Here is a 14,678-nt window from a genome sequence, read left to right on the forward strand (position 1 = left end):
AATTCTATGCTCCCTGAGGAGAAGAACTGAGCTCAGAAAGGGCTTCTATCCTATCTGCATACTTGCTGCAGCCTTTTTGATGTTTGTCTGTGTGGTTTTGCCCGTGTGGGTGAATAAGAAGCTTTAAAACACATTTTTATGTTTGGCAAGAAAGGAGCTTTATAATGTCTTTATTGTCTTTGTGTTAGACATAATAATCTAAAACCTTCATTATCTTCTCTTCTTGCCAGATATGCCTCCAAGTAATTTGTCGTAGCCTACTCTACAAAGTACAATGCATTGTTTTTGATCATTGTGTGCCTGTGCGAGGTTATAATATGAGTGTGTCTGTATGTGTGTTTGTATCTGGAAATAGTAACAGTGGGGAGGAATCATGAAAAGTAAAAATGTTTGTTATAAGCATTATATATTGTTGAAATTCTGATATGTGCGTGCATATGAACACACACAAAGTCTGACCTTATAGATCCTTTCTACTTTTGCAGTTTCCCGAGTTTGTGTAATTGTGTGTGTGTGTGTGTGTGTGTGTGTGTGTGTGTGTGTGTGTGTGTGTGTGTGTGTGTGTGTGTGTGTGTGTGTGTGTGTGTGTGTGTGTGTGTGTGCAAATGTCTGCAAATACATGCACAGGCATGCGTGTAGGAGTGTCATTAAAACTGTATGGGAGTGAAACTGATGGCGTACTCCTGAGAGAGAGTTCTCCACATTTTGCAGTCCTGCCTTCTTGCCTGCCAGCAGGATGGGTTAAAGACCCTAAAAACAGCCAATGCAGCTAATTTAGTTCTGTCATGTTCATAGTCACTGTTGAGTATTTTATACAGCAGCAACACAGGGACTGTTAATCTCAGTTTTGTTGTTGAATGCTGACTGGACTGATGGAACCACGTAATGCTAATGCCATGTTTCCTTTCCTTGTTTTTGCTGCTTTCTGTCCTCCCTTTTCTTTCCTCCACCACCTTCCCACCCTTCCTACTCTTCTGTCCCCACCTTTCCCTTTGCTAGGAGAGCACCTCCGCATCTGTCCTCAGGGTTACACCTGCTGTACCAGTGACATGGAGGACAACCTGGCAACGATGAGCCGCAAGGAGATGGAGGGGCTACTCAAGGATGCTGGACGTTCCTTACAGACCTCACTTACTGGACAGTACAAGGCCTTTGATGGTGAGTGTTTGTATTCGCAATAGAAGTATACAGCCCGGTACTACACCAAAGCATGTAATACACCCATCAGTCCACTAGAGGATACTGTGGCAGTGTCACGTTTTGCCTCGCCTAGGTGTGAAAATGACACGCATGTGCGACAAGAGTCGAAGCAAGAGATTGTGTGATAAAGTAGAAAGAGAGAAGTCCAAGTAGCGAGGAAGTTGGATTAAACAAACAAAGAACTTGTTAAATACGTTCTATTACTTTTCCTAACCCTAACCAAGAAGTTCTATTGCCTAAACATGACACTGACACAGTATCCTCTAGTGGACTGACGGGTGTATTACACGGTTTGCCATAATATCGGGTTTGAAGTACTGAGATGAGCAAGAGAATGAGAATGTACAGTGCTTGTAGTGTTGTCAGTGTTTCTCATTTTACATTTTAACCCTGATCATGCCCAGCACATACAAAAATGCAGACATATACATACACACACACACACACACACACACACACACAGAATGACAGTAACTGTAAGAGATAAATTCTACACAGTTATATAGTCTGCAGATTGATCTTCTTTCATGCTTCAACAGAGGTTGGTATAATTTTCTTATTACTTTGTTACCAATACATCTCTAGAAGTAACTTTCTGAATGTAAAGGCAGAGCCACAGAAAAAAAATGTTATGATAAAATACTGGGAAATATTGGTGGTTTAAGAATACCATACAACATCCCTGGTTGCACAGCTTTGTCGGCTATCAATCGCCCAGTATCACAAATACAGTGTGTTTAACTATTCAATTTAAATTGATAAAAGAATTAGCTACCAAGTTTTCATTGATAGTCTCCTGAAGGGAATCAGGAATTAATGAAAATATATGGAAGATGTTTTTTGATTTTATTTTCAATAATGCCGCTGTTCTTTCTACGAAAAAACAAACTCAACAAACTGATTGTAAGTAATCTGGTTAAAACCACCAACCGTAAAAATAAGCATAAACACATTTTTTTGCGATTCACAGTACTGGGTTTTAATGTTTATTTTAAGCACAGAACGCAACCCAACACAGAGCTTATTCAAGTAAATGTTATCAAGTAAAATGTCATGCAAGTTGTTCCAAGTAGGACACTATTGCACATTGGCAGCATACTGTATGTTCTTATTATTGTATAAGAACTGTATGTTCTTATTATTGTCTAGTACGAACTAGAATCAGGTCTTAATTCCAACCCCTCAAGTGTTGGAGATGAAAAGACAGAGACAGAGACAGAAAGAAGCAGAGAGGGATTTTTAGTGTTAGAACATGGGTACACCAAGGCAATTATTTGTGTCTAATGACTTGCTCCAGTTAATAGAGGGGTGTCTCTGTGCTCCACTTGTTCCCCTTGGCCAGTTTGTGACAATGGATCTGTCAGCTGGGGCTCTGAGCTTGGCTAGTTAGCCTGACCTTTTAAGATCACAGTGATTAGAGGCTGAGTGACATTTGTTTACTCTTCTTCTATCGTTTTGTGTCCTCCTTTTTCATGGCCCCTCCTTTTCACTCACGGTGCTGTTGCTGTGCCAAAAGGATACAGTCACCTCACCAAAGCAGAAGCACACACATACGCATACACACAAAAACCAGTCCAAGACATACAAATACTCTCTAAGTTAGTTTATGTCATCCTGCAGTTCTTGAACTTTCCCATTCTTCAGGGAAACACCTCATTTAGCACAGCAGAGCCAGTAAACAACACAGACACATTCAAGCAACACTCAGCTGCAACCTCTACACATTCTCATGATTTGCATCCATAAACTCAAAGACAAAAACAGACAGACACACATCATGAACGCAGTAAGTTGTGTTGCCTCACAATGAAGTCATTTGTGGCGTGTTTTTGTTCGCGTACGCTTGAGTGACGTGTTTTTTACAAATTTCTGATAGCTGCTGCTGCTTTGAAAGAGAAAATTAATTAAAATGTTCTATCTTATTGATGACAAATCTACTCAAATGTATCCTTTTCTCTCCAAAATGTTCATTTTTATATTTTTTTATTCCTGTTTTTCACATTCCCTAATCTTACCCCGATGAGCATCAGATGGGGATGGCATGAGTTCACAGAGGGAGAACTATGTGTGTGTTGAGACCTTGAGGTCTAAAAACCATCTGCCGTAGGCTGCGTCCTCGAGCAGAGCTGCGCAATAGACTGGGGTTAATTAGACCATAATATGTCACATTTGCTGCCTCATGACTAGCAATTTGGCAAGATCCAGTCATTCTTCTTAAAGGCATCCTGTTGTTAGTCTTAGCTGTTGAAAAGTGGAAAATAAGACACGTGACTTCTGCTTCAGGCTATAGTTAAAGCACTACTGGTGACTGAGCCGTCACCTTTTTTGTGTTTTAAAAGTGGTTTTAGTTGGATTAAGGTTTTTAGACTCAAACTATGTTGCAAGGTTAAGGTAGAGACATACAGTTAAAATTAGGTGAAGATTAAATTATTCCTTGCCCTGCCTTGAAAAGAGATTTGTGTTCATACAGTCACAGGACAGTAAAGTGACATTGTACCATGCTTCCAGTCTGTGCACATCTGGCTGTGTTTAGCAGGGTGTGGGCTAGCTAGCGCCATGTGGCTAAGTGTAGGGTGTTACTGTTCCAGCCCAGTCAGGCCTTTTTAGGTTGAGGGACTTTGGAAGAAGAACCAAGCCACAGATTAGAGGACTAGCATGCTCATATAAAGCTGGCTCTGGGCCTCAGAGTTTGTACAGTGTATATATGTGAGCATTCAGATATGTGTTTATGTGTTTGTAAGTTTGTAATTTATTGTGTTACTGAGTGACTGAAAGGGATTTTTTTAAATTTTTTTTATACGATATGTGTACATGTGGTTTGGTATTCAACCGTCATTTATAACATGTAAGAGGTATAAACTAAACAATATATTGTGTTAAACAAAGATGCGATACATAATGCCAAGGAGACAAATTAAACAAAGACGTTGGGTGAAGGAGAGGACAGAGTGAATATTAAACAGATGGAAGGACGAAAGATCCGGAGAGAAAGGGGACATAAAGGCAGAACAACGAGGAGGGTGAGAGATAAATGGGTAGAAATGGAGAGCGGTTGCCAGAAAGAGTGTAAAAGAGCTAAACAGAGAAAGAGAGATGGGGTGACATATGAAAGTGAGAGGGAAAAGGTCATGGAGGACACTGAGAGTGATGGCACCAAAGGGAGCTATGTGTTAGATGGCAGCCAGGTGTGTTAGACAGACGGAATACCTTAAACCTGGCAGGTGGCGTGTGGCCTAATGGTGCCATCAGTGACATCTGGATATCTATGTGCACACTGTGTGTGTGTGTGTGTTTGTGTTTGTGTGTGTTTGTTTGTTTGTGTGTGTGTGTGTGTGTGTGTGTGTGTGTGTGCGTGTGCGTGCGTGCGTGTTCAAGTTTACCGCAGCCATATATGTAGATGTATACTTTTTATGAAGGGAATCTTGTTTACACCAAACAGATCAAGCATACAACTTCAAACAACCTGATCTTTCTGCTCCCAAAACTTGAGGCCCTCCAAAACTTGGCTTGTGTGGGCATTGACTAAAGAATCAAAAATTGAATTGCTATGAAGCTCTTATTGTCAGGCCAGAAACTATGTAACTCTCAAGCACCCTTTTACTAGATTCTATCTGTCCTTTGCTGATGTCAAAAAATAACTTGAAAACCACTGTATGCATTGATTGCGGTTTGGTTGGTCAGTTGCTTTGGTTGGTTGGTTGGTTGGTTATGGAAGGACGGACGGACTGACTGAGGGAGGAAGGGAGGGAAGAATGTACGAATGGATGGATGGAACTTTTGTTTCATCTTAATTTAAGACTTGAGTGATTCATACAAACACACACTCTGGCACATCAAACTAACGAGAGGCCATAGGCCTATTGGCCAATGTGTTTCAGCCCATTTCAGCTGGCAAATCCGTGGTCATAGAGCTTAATTTGATTTGAAGTACTGGGTGGATGGCTGGTTAATGGGCACACTCATGTCTAGTAGGACTTGCTTATTTATTCATTAAAGTAGAGCTCTGAACATCTCCCAGCTGGCCTGTTAACTGACAGCATGTTCTCCCGTGGAGAAAGAATGAGAGGGAGCAATCCATGAGCATCACATGAAGCAGATTAAGGAAGTCATATTGCCATTGGCTAACAGCAAGCAGCAGCCTGTCCTGTCTTTTTTCTTCATTTTTTTAATTTATTTTTTTTATTAAAGAATAGTATACCAGATATCTAATTAGCAATTCTAATAACATCCAACAAGACAACCCGTTATCACACCAAATCGTATAATATGCCCATGAATCCACCACAGCATACTGTGTCGGTGTCACGTTTTGCTATGGTTAGGTGTGGAAAAAAAACGTGTTTAGGTTTAAGGGGGAAAAAATGACATGGTTAGAGTAAGGCACAAAAGCAACTTGGGTTAGGGTTATAAAAAAATGTTGATTAAATAAATCCACATCACTTTCACATGGACTCACACCCTGGGTGAACTTAGTCTTTTATCACTTTTGTACCTCATCAAATGACCTCTATCACATGACGGTCACGCATGACCTTTTCCTACCCTGGTCATGCGTGCAGGCACTTTTCATGCCAAGGCGAGACAAAACTTGACACTGACACTGCATCCTCTAATGGACTGACGGGGGTATTGCATGGTTTGGCTACATGCTGGACTGAATAAGAATGGCTTTAGTAACTTGCAAATGAAAGATGTATCGGGCACATCCCACTAAAGTTCAATAAAATTTGGCCACAATACCACAAACTGCATCATTAAAAATGATCATTAAGCTGAATCTAAAATGGTTTCAACAAAAACACATCACCCAAGCCATAACCTTCATTAATGTTTACTGTAATAAACTGCATTCGCTTTAGCAAGACATACTTAATTAATTGGCTTTAGGTTGCTTTAAAAGAAATGTAGCCTTGAGTTTTTCGCCTCCAAATTGTACATCTGTGTTGCAATAGTCCTACAATTAGGCAACAGATCTGATTCACTCCCACCTCCCACCACCCACCTTCTAATTTCCTGCTTTCAGGGTCACCTCTGATGATGTCATAAGAGACAAGGACATTTGGTCCCATTGTGGTGCTTGATTGGATCATTTTATCTGCATGCAAATCATGTCGGTGGGGACCTGGAGTACACTGGCCTAATTATGCCAAACACATTACTCACTAGGACCGATGGCGCCTTGGAAGGATAGAATGAAAGAGAGACAAAGTGAGACAGAGGGAGAAAGAGGAGGGCTGCGTGAGAAAGGATGGTATTGGGGCAAGCAGTGGAAATTAAGTTGAGATAGAGGGAAAAGGAGAACGAAATGATAGTGAGGGCAAGGGCATGGAGTTCGGCAGGAAACAAGCGAAGGAAAAAAGCTAAAAAAAAAGAGAACCAGATGGATAGAAAAAGAAACAGGCATGGGTAAATGGTGCATAATGTCAGCCAGGAAAAGAGACAGAGAAAGTGGAATAAAGACTTCCACAGAGAGGCTGTTGATAAATGACATGCATTATGTGATGTGTCGGCTTGTTTAATATAAGGGAGCTTTGAATAGTATCTAAATTCTGACCAAGGGGCTTGCAGTGTTCCCGGGGCACAGTATGTGTGTGATAAGCGTTGTTATTGATGGAGACTCAGTCTGACTCATAAACAGTCTAATGGCTCCCAGATCGTCATTTGTGCATTTGCTGTACCCAGGACAGCAGAGTTTGTTTGTGCCTGTTGTTTTTAATTTGTCATCATCCTTGCATAGGGAGGGAAATAAAGGGAAAGACCAATGATTCAGGGTACTTGTGGATGGGGGACAGATTATTGCTGAATCATTACAGCAATGTGTCATTCACGCAGCCTTCCATAAATTCCCTCCACTCGAGAATTAGTCAACACAGAGGATGTTTTTGGGTTGTGGCTCTTTCCCTGGCTGTTTGTTAGTTAGCAGGACAACAACCGTATATATAAAATATAGGTCATTTACATAAGATAGAAAAGTAGGCTAGGGGCCAAGGTCAAGTAAGGGTAAACTTGTTGCCAATTAGGCTCATCCAAGGTTTACCCCGTGTCATGCCCTGTGTCAGCTGGGGGCTACAATAGGAGTTGTAATGCCTTTGAGTCACATGAATGTATCGTATTTCACCATGCTGATGCCTAATATTCCTTGACAGGCTTTGAATGATCTTCAAAAGCCATGGCAGCCTTCAGCCAATCACCATCATTCTAAATGTTGATGTAGATCAGATCTTGATGCAGCTAAAAACATAAATTAACAAATGCAAAGGGACCATACAGCCTCAGCAGATGTACTGAATGGAGTGCTTTTTATTTTTTGAATGCTTCAGTTCCACCTGATTTTCTCCTCCTTATTCTCTTGGCATATGCCTCATTGTTTGCTCTCTGCCTCTGTTCTCTGCCAAACAACCATCTAGCTAATACAATCTTTCAGCACTTGTCAAATGGACAAATATAATTAAGGCTGTAAGATATGGAAGAGATATACAATTGCTGCCTTTATAGCCCTATTTTCCTCCCTCGCTCGCTTTCATTCTGATCTCCCGTTTCTACTCAATCTTCCTTTGTAAGTCTGTGGTCCTCTGCCAGACCTCAGCCGATCTGTCATGTTTCACTGCTAGTTTGTTATTTATGGCTCTTTACTGTATGTGAGTCAGTCTATGAGCCTCTGTGAGTACCAGTGTGCTCAAGCTTCCATGTCAACATTGGCATCTCCTTTCATTTTTCTTCCATTTCCTTTGGTTGGCTGTGTGGATCTTTTGCAACAACCTTGTAATAAAAAAATAAAATAAAGCTATTCTCATAATATAGATTGTATATAGTAGTTTTTAGTACTTTTAGTACTTCTGGGTGGACCAGAGCACTTTGAGACATTTGTTGCACATGCAAGGCAATGTTAGTTCCAATTCCAAAATGTTTGTTCCAATTAGAGGGAACAAACAACCTAAAAGACTTTTACTGGAGACTAGAGTGAATTGAGAATAGACAAGAATCTGCAGTTGATTCTCTGCCTGTGATTACCTAATCACACCAAAAATTGTGATCATGTTTTTCAATCCACTGGTACGAGCTCCAACTTTTTTAGACCATGGTAAATGTTACCAGACCTTCTAAGCCCTTTGTAGAATGAGTAGCTACAGCCAGTTAGTTCCTTCATGAGAAAAAGTAACTTGAGATCAGGCCAAGCCCTAAGTAAGAGTTATTGGCAGCTGGAGGAACACAACTGGTACCTCTGTGTTACACAGAATCCCTTGTCAATAACTTAACTGGGGTAGTAAGGGGGGGGGGGGGACTAAATATAGGCATGGAAAGAGGTCAAATGGAGGTAGAGGCTTCTTTTCAGGTGTAAAAACCTGTCTTGATTCATCAAAGACCCAGAGAGTATAGAAGACTGTGGAATACCTGAAAGTAATTTTCTGTTATATGAGGGATTTAGCGTGCACTTTAAAAGAGTGTGAACGTGTCTAATCAGATTTAGAAACAGCAGGATAAGAGAAGGTAGGAATAGAGTTAAAATAAGCCTCTGACATGCCAAGGTGGCCTGGATGTGAGGCTCAGAGTGGTTACAAATGAAATCATTAACTCCCCTCTCACCGCAGGAAGAAAGTCATTAAGACACACACGCTTCACTTAGCTTGTTCTGACTGTGTCTCTCTCTGTGTGTGTGTGTGTGTGTGTGTGTGTGTGTGTGTGTGTGTGTGTGTGTGTTAAAGGGATAACAAGATTGAAAACCAGAATGTGATGGTGTAGCTTGAGTGATTTTCCTGATTTACTGTCACATTAAAGAAAAGTTTTTGGTGTTAATTATGAGAGACTGCAGTCAATGTGGTTGGTCTCTGGAACAGAGCTGGGTGATACAGTTGAAATATTATCATGATATCAAAAGGGATATATAAACATGTAATGCGGTGATGCAAATCATGTGGAAAATTATAGAAGACTACATCACTTTCAGGACAAACTCAGTTGCTCACTGTACACATTTATATTCATTGGAGTTAAATATAGACAACATACATTTTAGGAAGGATGTTATAATATGATTCGACTTGATACACAGCATATGGTGAAATTGTCATGTGTCCTTCGGTGGCCAAACCAACTCTTTACTATTAAAATTATAATGGACACAAAGGGCGTACTATGTTGTACGGCATGTAAATCCCTTTGATGCAAATTTATGAGCGATAAGGTCTGCTTCATTATTTATAGCTATACTGTATACAGTAAATCAAATCGTAACACGTCCTGCAATGCATATGACCAAAAATGCCATTTGTTCCTACCCTCAAAAACAACCCACAGGAGTGTTTCTTAAATTAGCGCCCTGGTAAGGTTAGGTATAACAAAACACTTTGTTGGAGAAAAATACTTGTTTTGGTTCAAATTATGACTTAAACTGTGGCAAAGTTATTACTTCCATGAAGTTATGCAACCTTCGTCATCATGTCAACAGTGAACACCGTTTTAAAAAACAGTTCCAACTCATGGTCGGAAATGGGAAGCGAACAGAGGTCTCCTGCAACCAGGTGCACTGTTCTGGTGAACCATCCAGCCAACGCTCCTCCTAACAAGGAAAAACCAACATTACATTGGAGTCAACGGAACTGAGTCGCTTCTCCAGGACAACAGGTTTTCATGATTTGTGCATGTGCAAGATTTGATTAACTTGAAACCTAACTGTAAGTCATAATAAGCTGCTTCGACAAAAAAAAAACAGGTTTTTTTTGTTGTTTTTTTTGGAGGACGAGCCTCAAAAATTGAATTGGCAAATTAGAGTTTGAGTTTATATACAAGCATGCCTTGTTTGGTTCCAAGCAGATGAAGGTTGTATAATTGCGAGGGAAATGCGTTAGCCTAGTGCTGTCAATAGACTCAGCAACTGTTATTTTTGAATGAGTTTTAGCCATTAAAAGATGACCATTAAGTAACCTGATTGAATTCTAGAGTGCTACGATTTTCTCTCGAAAACGAGCAATTTGATGTTCTCTAAAATGAGTGAAAAGGCACAACCGTTCCAACTTTAGTTTGTCCCCTTTTTGACCCCTCCACACCCAGACTGCTGGGATATAAACAATTAAGTGTCCTCTCCCATCACTCCCTCCCTCGAGAGCAGATGGTAGAAGGTGGAGGTTAGGCTCTGAGGGATGATGCAGGATTGTGGGTGAGACTGAGGAGAGAAAGGATGGGTGTAGGAAGGGATGAGCCCGTGGCTCCCTGAGTCATGGAGACACAAACAGATGAAGAATGAGAAAGGTCATTTCCACACACACTAGCACGAGCGCACACACATGCACAGGGTTTTTTATGTCATACTAATGATGATCATTACTCACTTGAGCTGAAGGGCAGAGGAGAACTGGACAGCATGGTACCATTTACCCAAGATCTGCCCTCCCCACGTGGTGATCCCGGAGCACTTAAAAACATGCCCCAGACAAATTAACACTGTAAATTTAAAAAAAAAAAAAAAAAAAAAAGCTGATAATTCATTTATTGGGAAAAACAACTTCACTCCATCACCCGCATGGAACTACATCTGCTGAAACCCATTTCACTTAAACAGACTTAGAGCCGTTTAAAGTATGGCTGACAGTACACAGCAGGAATAAATTCGAACGGGGATTAAAAGCAAATCTGCACCTGTCACAGCAGCTTCCCGTCTGTCTGTCTGCCTGCCACTGTGCACTCTGGGTAGTGCGAGTGTGCGTTTGTGTGGGGGTCTCCTATGTGTACATGTGAATGTGCTGTCACTTTGAAGTTAGCTGCTCTGTGCTCATGTGCTTTTCTGCTGACTTCTGGAAATATGAGTTCGTGTGGCGGCTCGCACGAATGCGTGTTCTCCTGTGAGCGACATAGATACAGCCCTCCTGGTACTCCGAGGCTGGTTCAGAGCTGCGCAGATAGTTTGAGTGACAGGAGGTCGGGCAACGGGGGAATGATGTGTCAGGCAGCTGCTGCTAAACAAACACTGGACATACAGCTGCTGCATGTCAGGAACATTTATCTCACTGAGCTTTATAAGCTAAGAAGTGATTTGCATCACACGTAAAACTGCCTTTTGTCCTGTGCTCTGAGGTCTCTAGCTATAATTAGGGAGCTCATTTATTTAAAAGGCTATATCTCACTGTTTGAAGCTGGCCTACCACTCTTCTTTTTTTCATCTTAAATGCAGACTTAAAATCAAATAGTTACTTGGCTTTCCTTCTTTCTTACAGTGTTCACATATTAAAATATAGTGTGATGCTAAACTTAAAAAAAAAAAAAGTAAAGTTGCATTTGCTTTTATCATTATACCGGTGAGAAAGACAAACCACAGGATTTGACCATAAAGCATGACAGGAGCCAATAGTTAAATTACAGCCATTTTTAAATACCTACTCAGAGACATCAAACCTCTATCACGTATTTGAAGCCATTAGAAGCACATATTTATGCTTAGCGTTTAATGTACATGCTATGAAAAACAAGTGTCTATCAAGACCTTTATGTGACTGACAACATTCCTACGACTACAGCTGAGAATATGTACATATGACATTATTCTGGCCAAGAAGCCCAATGAGGGAATTTTCAGGGGGCACAATTGGTTGTGACACCCAACACGACTTATTGCAGCACAACCTGCCGCCTCAGAGTATTGAGCTTTAGAAACCAAAGCAACGTTTAATATAACTCATAGAGTGTCCCTCGATGTTTCCAAGATGACGTGGTACATTTTTCATACATAATGTAAACCATTGGAAGTACTCACAGCAGTACAGAATGACCATCAAATGTAGCGAATGTAAGATTATAAAATGCCGCTTCAGGCTACTTGTCTGCCAGTGGAGTTAAAAATGTCTTCACGGGAGCACGTTTCTGCTAAGACTCAACGCTAAATACATCTTTTCAAATTTACAGCTCCGATGAGAGTTGACAGGGAAAATGCCCAAAGAGAGCAGCAAATAATCTGTAAAGCAAGTCAGCTAGTGTTTATTAATGAGTGGGAAAGCAGGACAGAGATACAACATCCGACAAGGCCACAGCTTAGATAATGCAACGCAGATGGGTCAGGATGAAACTTAGCATATTAACATGTTATGTAACTCCAAGTGCTGTGGTCGTCTTCAGGCCCTGTGCATGTGAGTGTTATAGTTTTGCTACTGAAAATTTGCTTTTACCCGATGTCGGCATGAGTGGAACTGCTAGGAGACGGGGCACACTTTTAGTTGGTTTAAATATGAAAGGTGGTGGGTGTGGGTGTGTGTGTTTGCGGTGATGTTTTTAAAAACCGCTTTGTTAGGGGAATAAGATAACCCCAGGAAGGGTCTCCCCTGTGCATCTCCTCCCGATTTTAGGTGGTGGCTGGTGAAGATAAGTCACCTACAAAGTAATCACTGCTGCAGACTATAACTTCCATCCCCCTGCAATACACTCACTCACTCAGACACGCACGCACGACGCGCACACACACACACACACACACACACACACACACACACACACACACACACACACACACGCGCACACACACACACACAAACCAGGTTTGAACCCATTTTGTATGTGGAAATGCAGTGTAAGTGTTGTCCTGAATGGATGGATGGTCGAGGCACATTGCTGTCATGCTGAACTTTTTGCTGTCATAATCTTGGCAGAACAGGGGCCTCATTTATAATATATGTTTACACACAAAATGGGTGTAGAAATATTTTTGCCATTGGCCACAGAAAATCTAGAATTTATGAAAACACTGAAAATGTATGCAGAACCTCAACAAAAACTCAGCCATGTCGCAGGAACTACAGTTAAATGAGCTAATGCTATTCAATGCAACAGCCTTGCATTAAATATCAGTTGTATTGGACTGGATTGCCATATGCAATATACATATTCTCCTCAAACGAGTAAATAGTTTTGATGAAACATTTAGAAGATTAGTCAAGGGTTTGGATGTGTGCTCTTCTTCGGCTGTTTCCATCTGCTTTTTGTTTTGTTTGTGCATGTCTCAATCATTCTGTTTTTCTCCCAGACCAACAGCCTGCCTGTCGGTTTACCTGCTTGCAAATGCCTATAATCTATATCTGTAAATCCTCACTTGGACCAGTGTATACTGCACCCTGAAGCGCTGTCAATTTTCTGACATCCCCCCCGAGGCACACCCTCACATACTTCAGCTTTAGGTTCACTGACAGTATGAGGCAGTGTTGGTATGAAGCCCCAAAGCAGCTGAAGAATAAGATGAGAGTGTAGAAATAACTTACTTTTTTTTGTAGAAGAGTGCAGTTTTTTACAGCATGAAATGGTGTAATAATCATATGGAAATATTACAAACAGCTTTATGGCTCCGAAACGCTGACACAGCTTGTTTTTTTGTTTTTTTTTTCTCATTTCGCATTAAGGTTTGTATTGCGAAGCACAAGACGATAGCGTGAGGCCGTCAACTAATAAAATTCACAAAACAAAATCACAGCACACAGAGTGGAGCTGATGACCATGTCAATATGAGTTAAATGCACTTCCTTGTGCTTTTAAACTGTTAACATTGAAATTTGTTTTTAGGTTACCTCCTGGAGTTGCTGAACCGCTCCGCGATCAGCTTACAGGAGACGTTCATTCCAACGTGGGGCCTTCTGTACTCCCTTAATTCCCAGGTCTTCTCTGACCTGTACACGGATTTGAGGCACTACTACCGAGGCTCCAATGTCAACCTGGAGGAGGTGCTCAACGAGTTCTGGGCCCGGCTGCTGGAGAAGCTCTTCTACCAGGCAAACAAGCAATATTTCATAGGTACATTTACCTCATTTGTAAAACGTGAAATAACAACCGAGCGCCAATTCACGGCCAAATGGTGCATGACTACTGGTTGATCGCTGAACGTTTTTTTTCTCGGCCGCAACGTAAAGAAAAATATTTTCACATTGTAAAGATTTCGTGATTTCTTTATATTCTATGAAAGCAAAATCTTCAGATGCGTTATTATTCTGTTCATGAATGTGTCTGCTGATTACAGGTGAGGACTACCTGGAGTGTGTGTCTAAGCAGATAGAGACACTGCGGCCTTTCGGAGACACACCCCGTGCAGTGAAGATGATGGTTACGCGCGCGTTTGTGGCAGCACGCTCGTTTGTTCAGGGACTGGTGATCAGCGGGGAGGTGGTGCGCAAAGTTTCCCAGGTAAAACCTCTCTTCTTGCCCATACTTAAGCTTTTTTTTTTTTTTACTTAAATGTGAAGTCCAGTTGTTGTTTTTTTTACTTTGCACTCTGGGGATTTTAATTGAAATTTTGAAATAGCGACTAACTGTATTTCTTCCAGCCTGTCCTCACACCAAAAACTGGTCAATCGTTGAAGGGTGTTTAGACAACCTTTTTTTTGTTTGTTTGTTTGTGACCTGTAGCGGTCGTAGAAATTATGATGGCGGCAACAGGGGAAGTGACGGAGTAGAAAGAGACCGTCCCTCCAGGAGTTTGCGGCGTTTTTTTGTGATTGTTGCGATCGAAAACG

General features: G+C 41.2%; 1 protein-coding gene across 1 annotated transcript in view; it reads left to right on the top strand.

The window, feature by feature from the left end:
* LOC138635895 (glypican-1-like) overlaps nucleotides 1-14,678 on the top strand; it is a 67,839-nt gene that overhangs the window by 38,650 nt on the left and 14,511 nt on the right. The window contains exons 4-6 of the mRNA XM_069723603.1: nucleotides 1,000-1,158; nucleotides 13,735-13,962; nucleotides 14,186-14,349. Of these exons, the coding sequence (XP_069579704.1) occupies nucleotides 1,000-1,158; nucleotides 13,735-13,962; nucleotides 14,186-14,349 (551 nt within the window). The remainder of the gene's footprint in view (nucleotides 1-999; nucleotides 1,159-13,734; nucleotides 13,963-14,185; nucleotides 14,350-14,678) is intronic.

Source organism: Brachyistius frenatus, unplaced genomic scaffold, assembly GCF_029030835.1.
Source record: "Brachyistius frenatus isolate BFR_SWC_R1_liver_20210118 unplaced genomic scaffold, ASM2903083v1 Contig_337, whole genome shotgun sequence".
Classification (NCBI taxonomy): domain Eukaryota; kingdom Metazoa; phylum Chordata; class Actinopteri; family Embiotocidae; genus Brachyistius; species Brachyistius frenatus.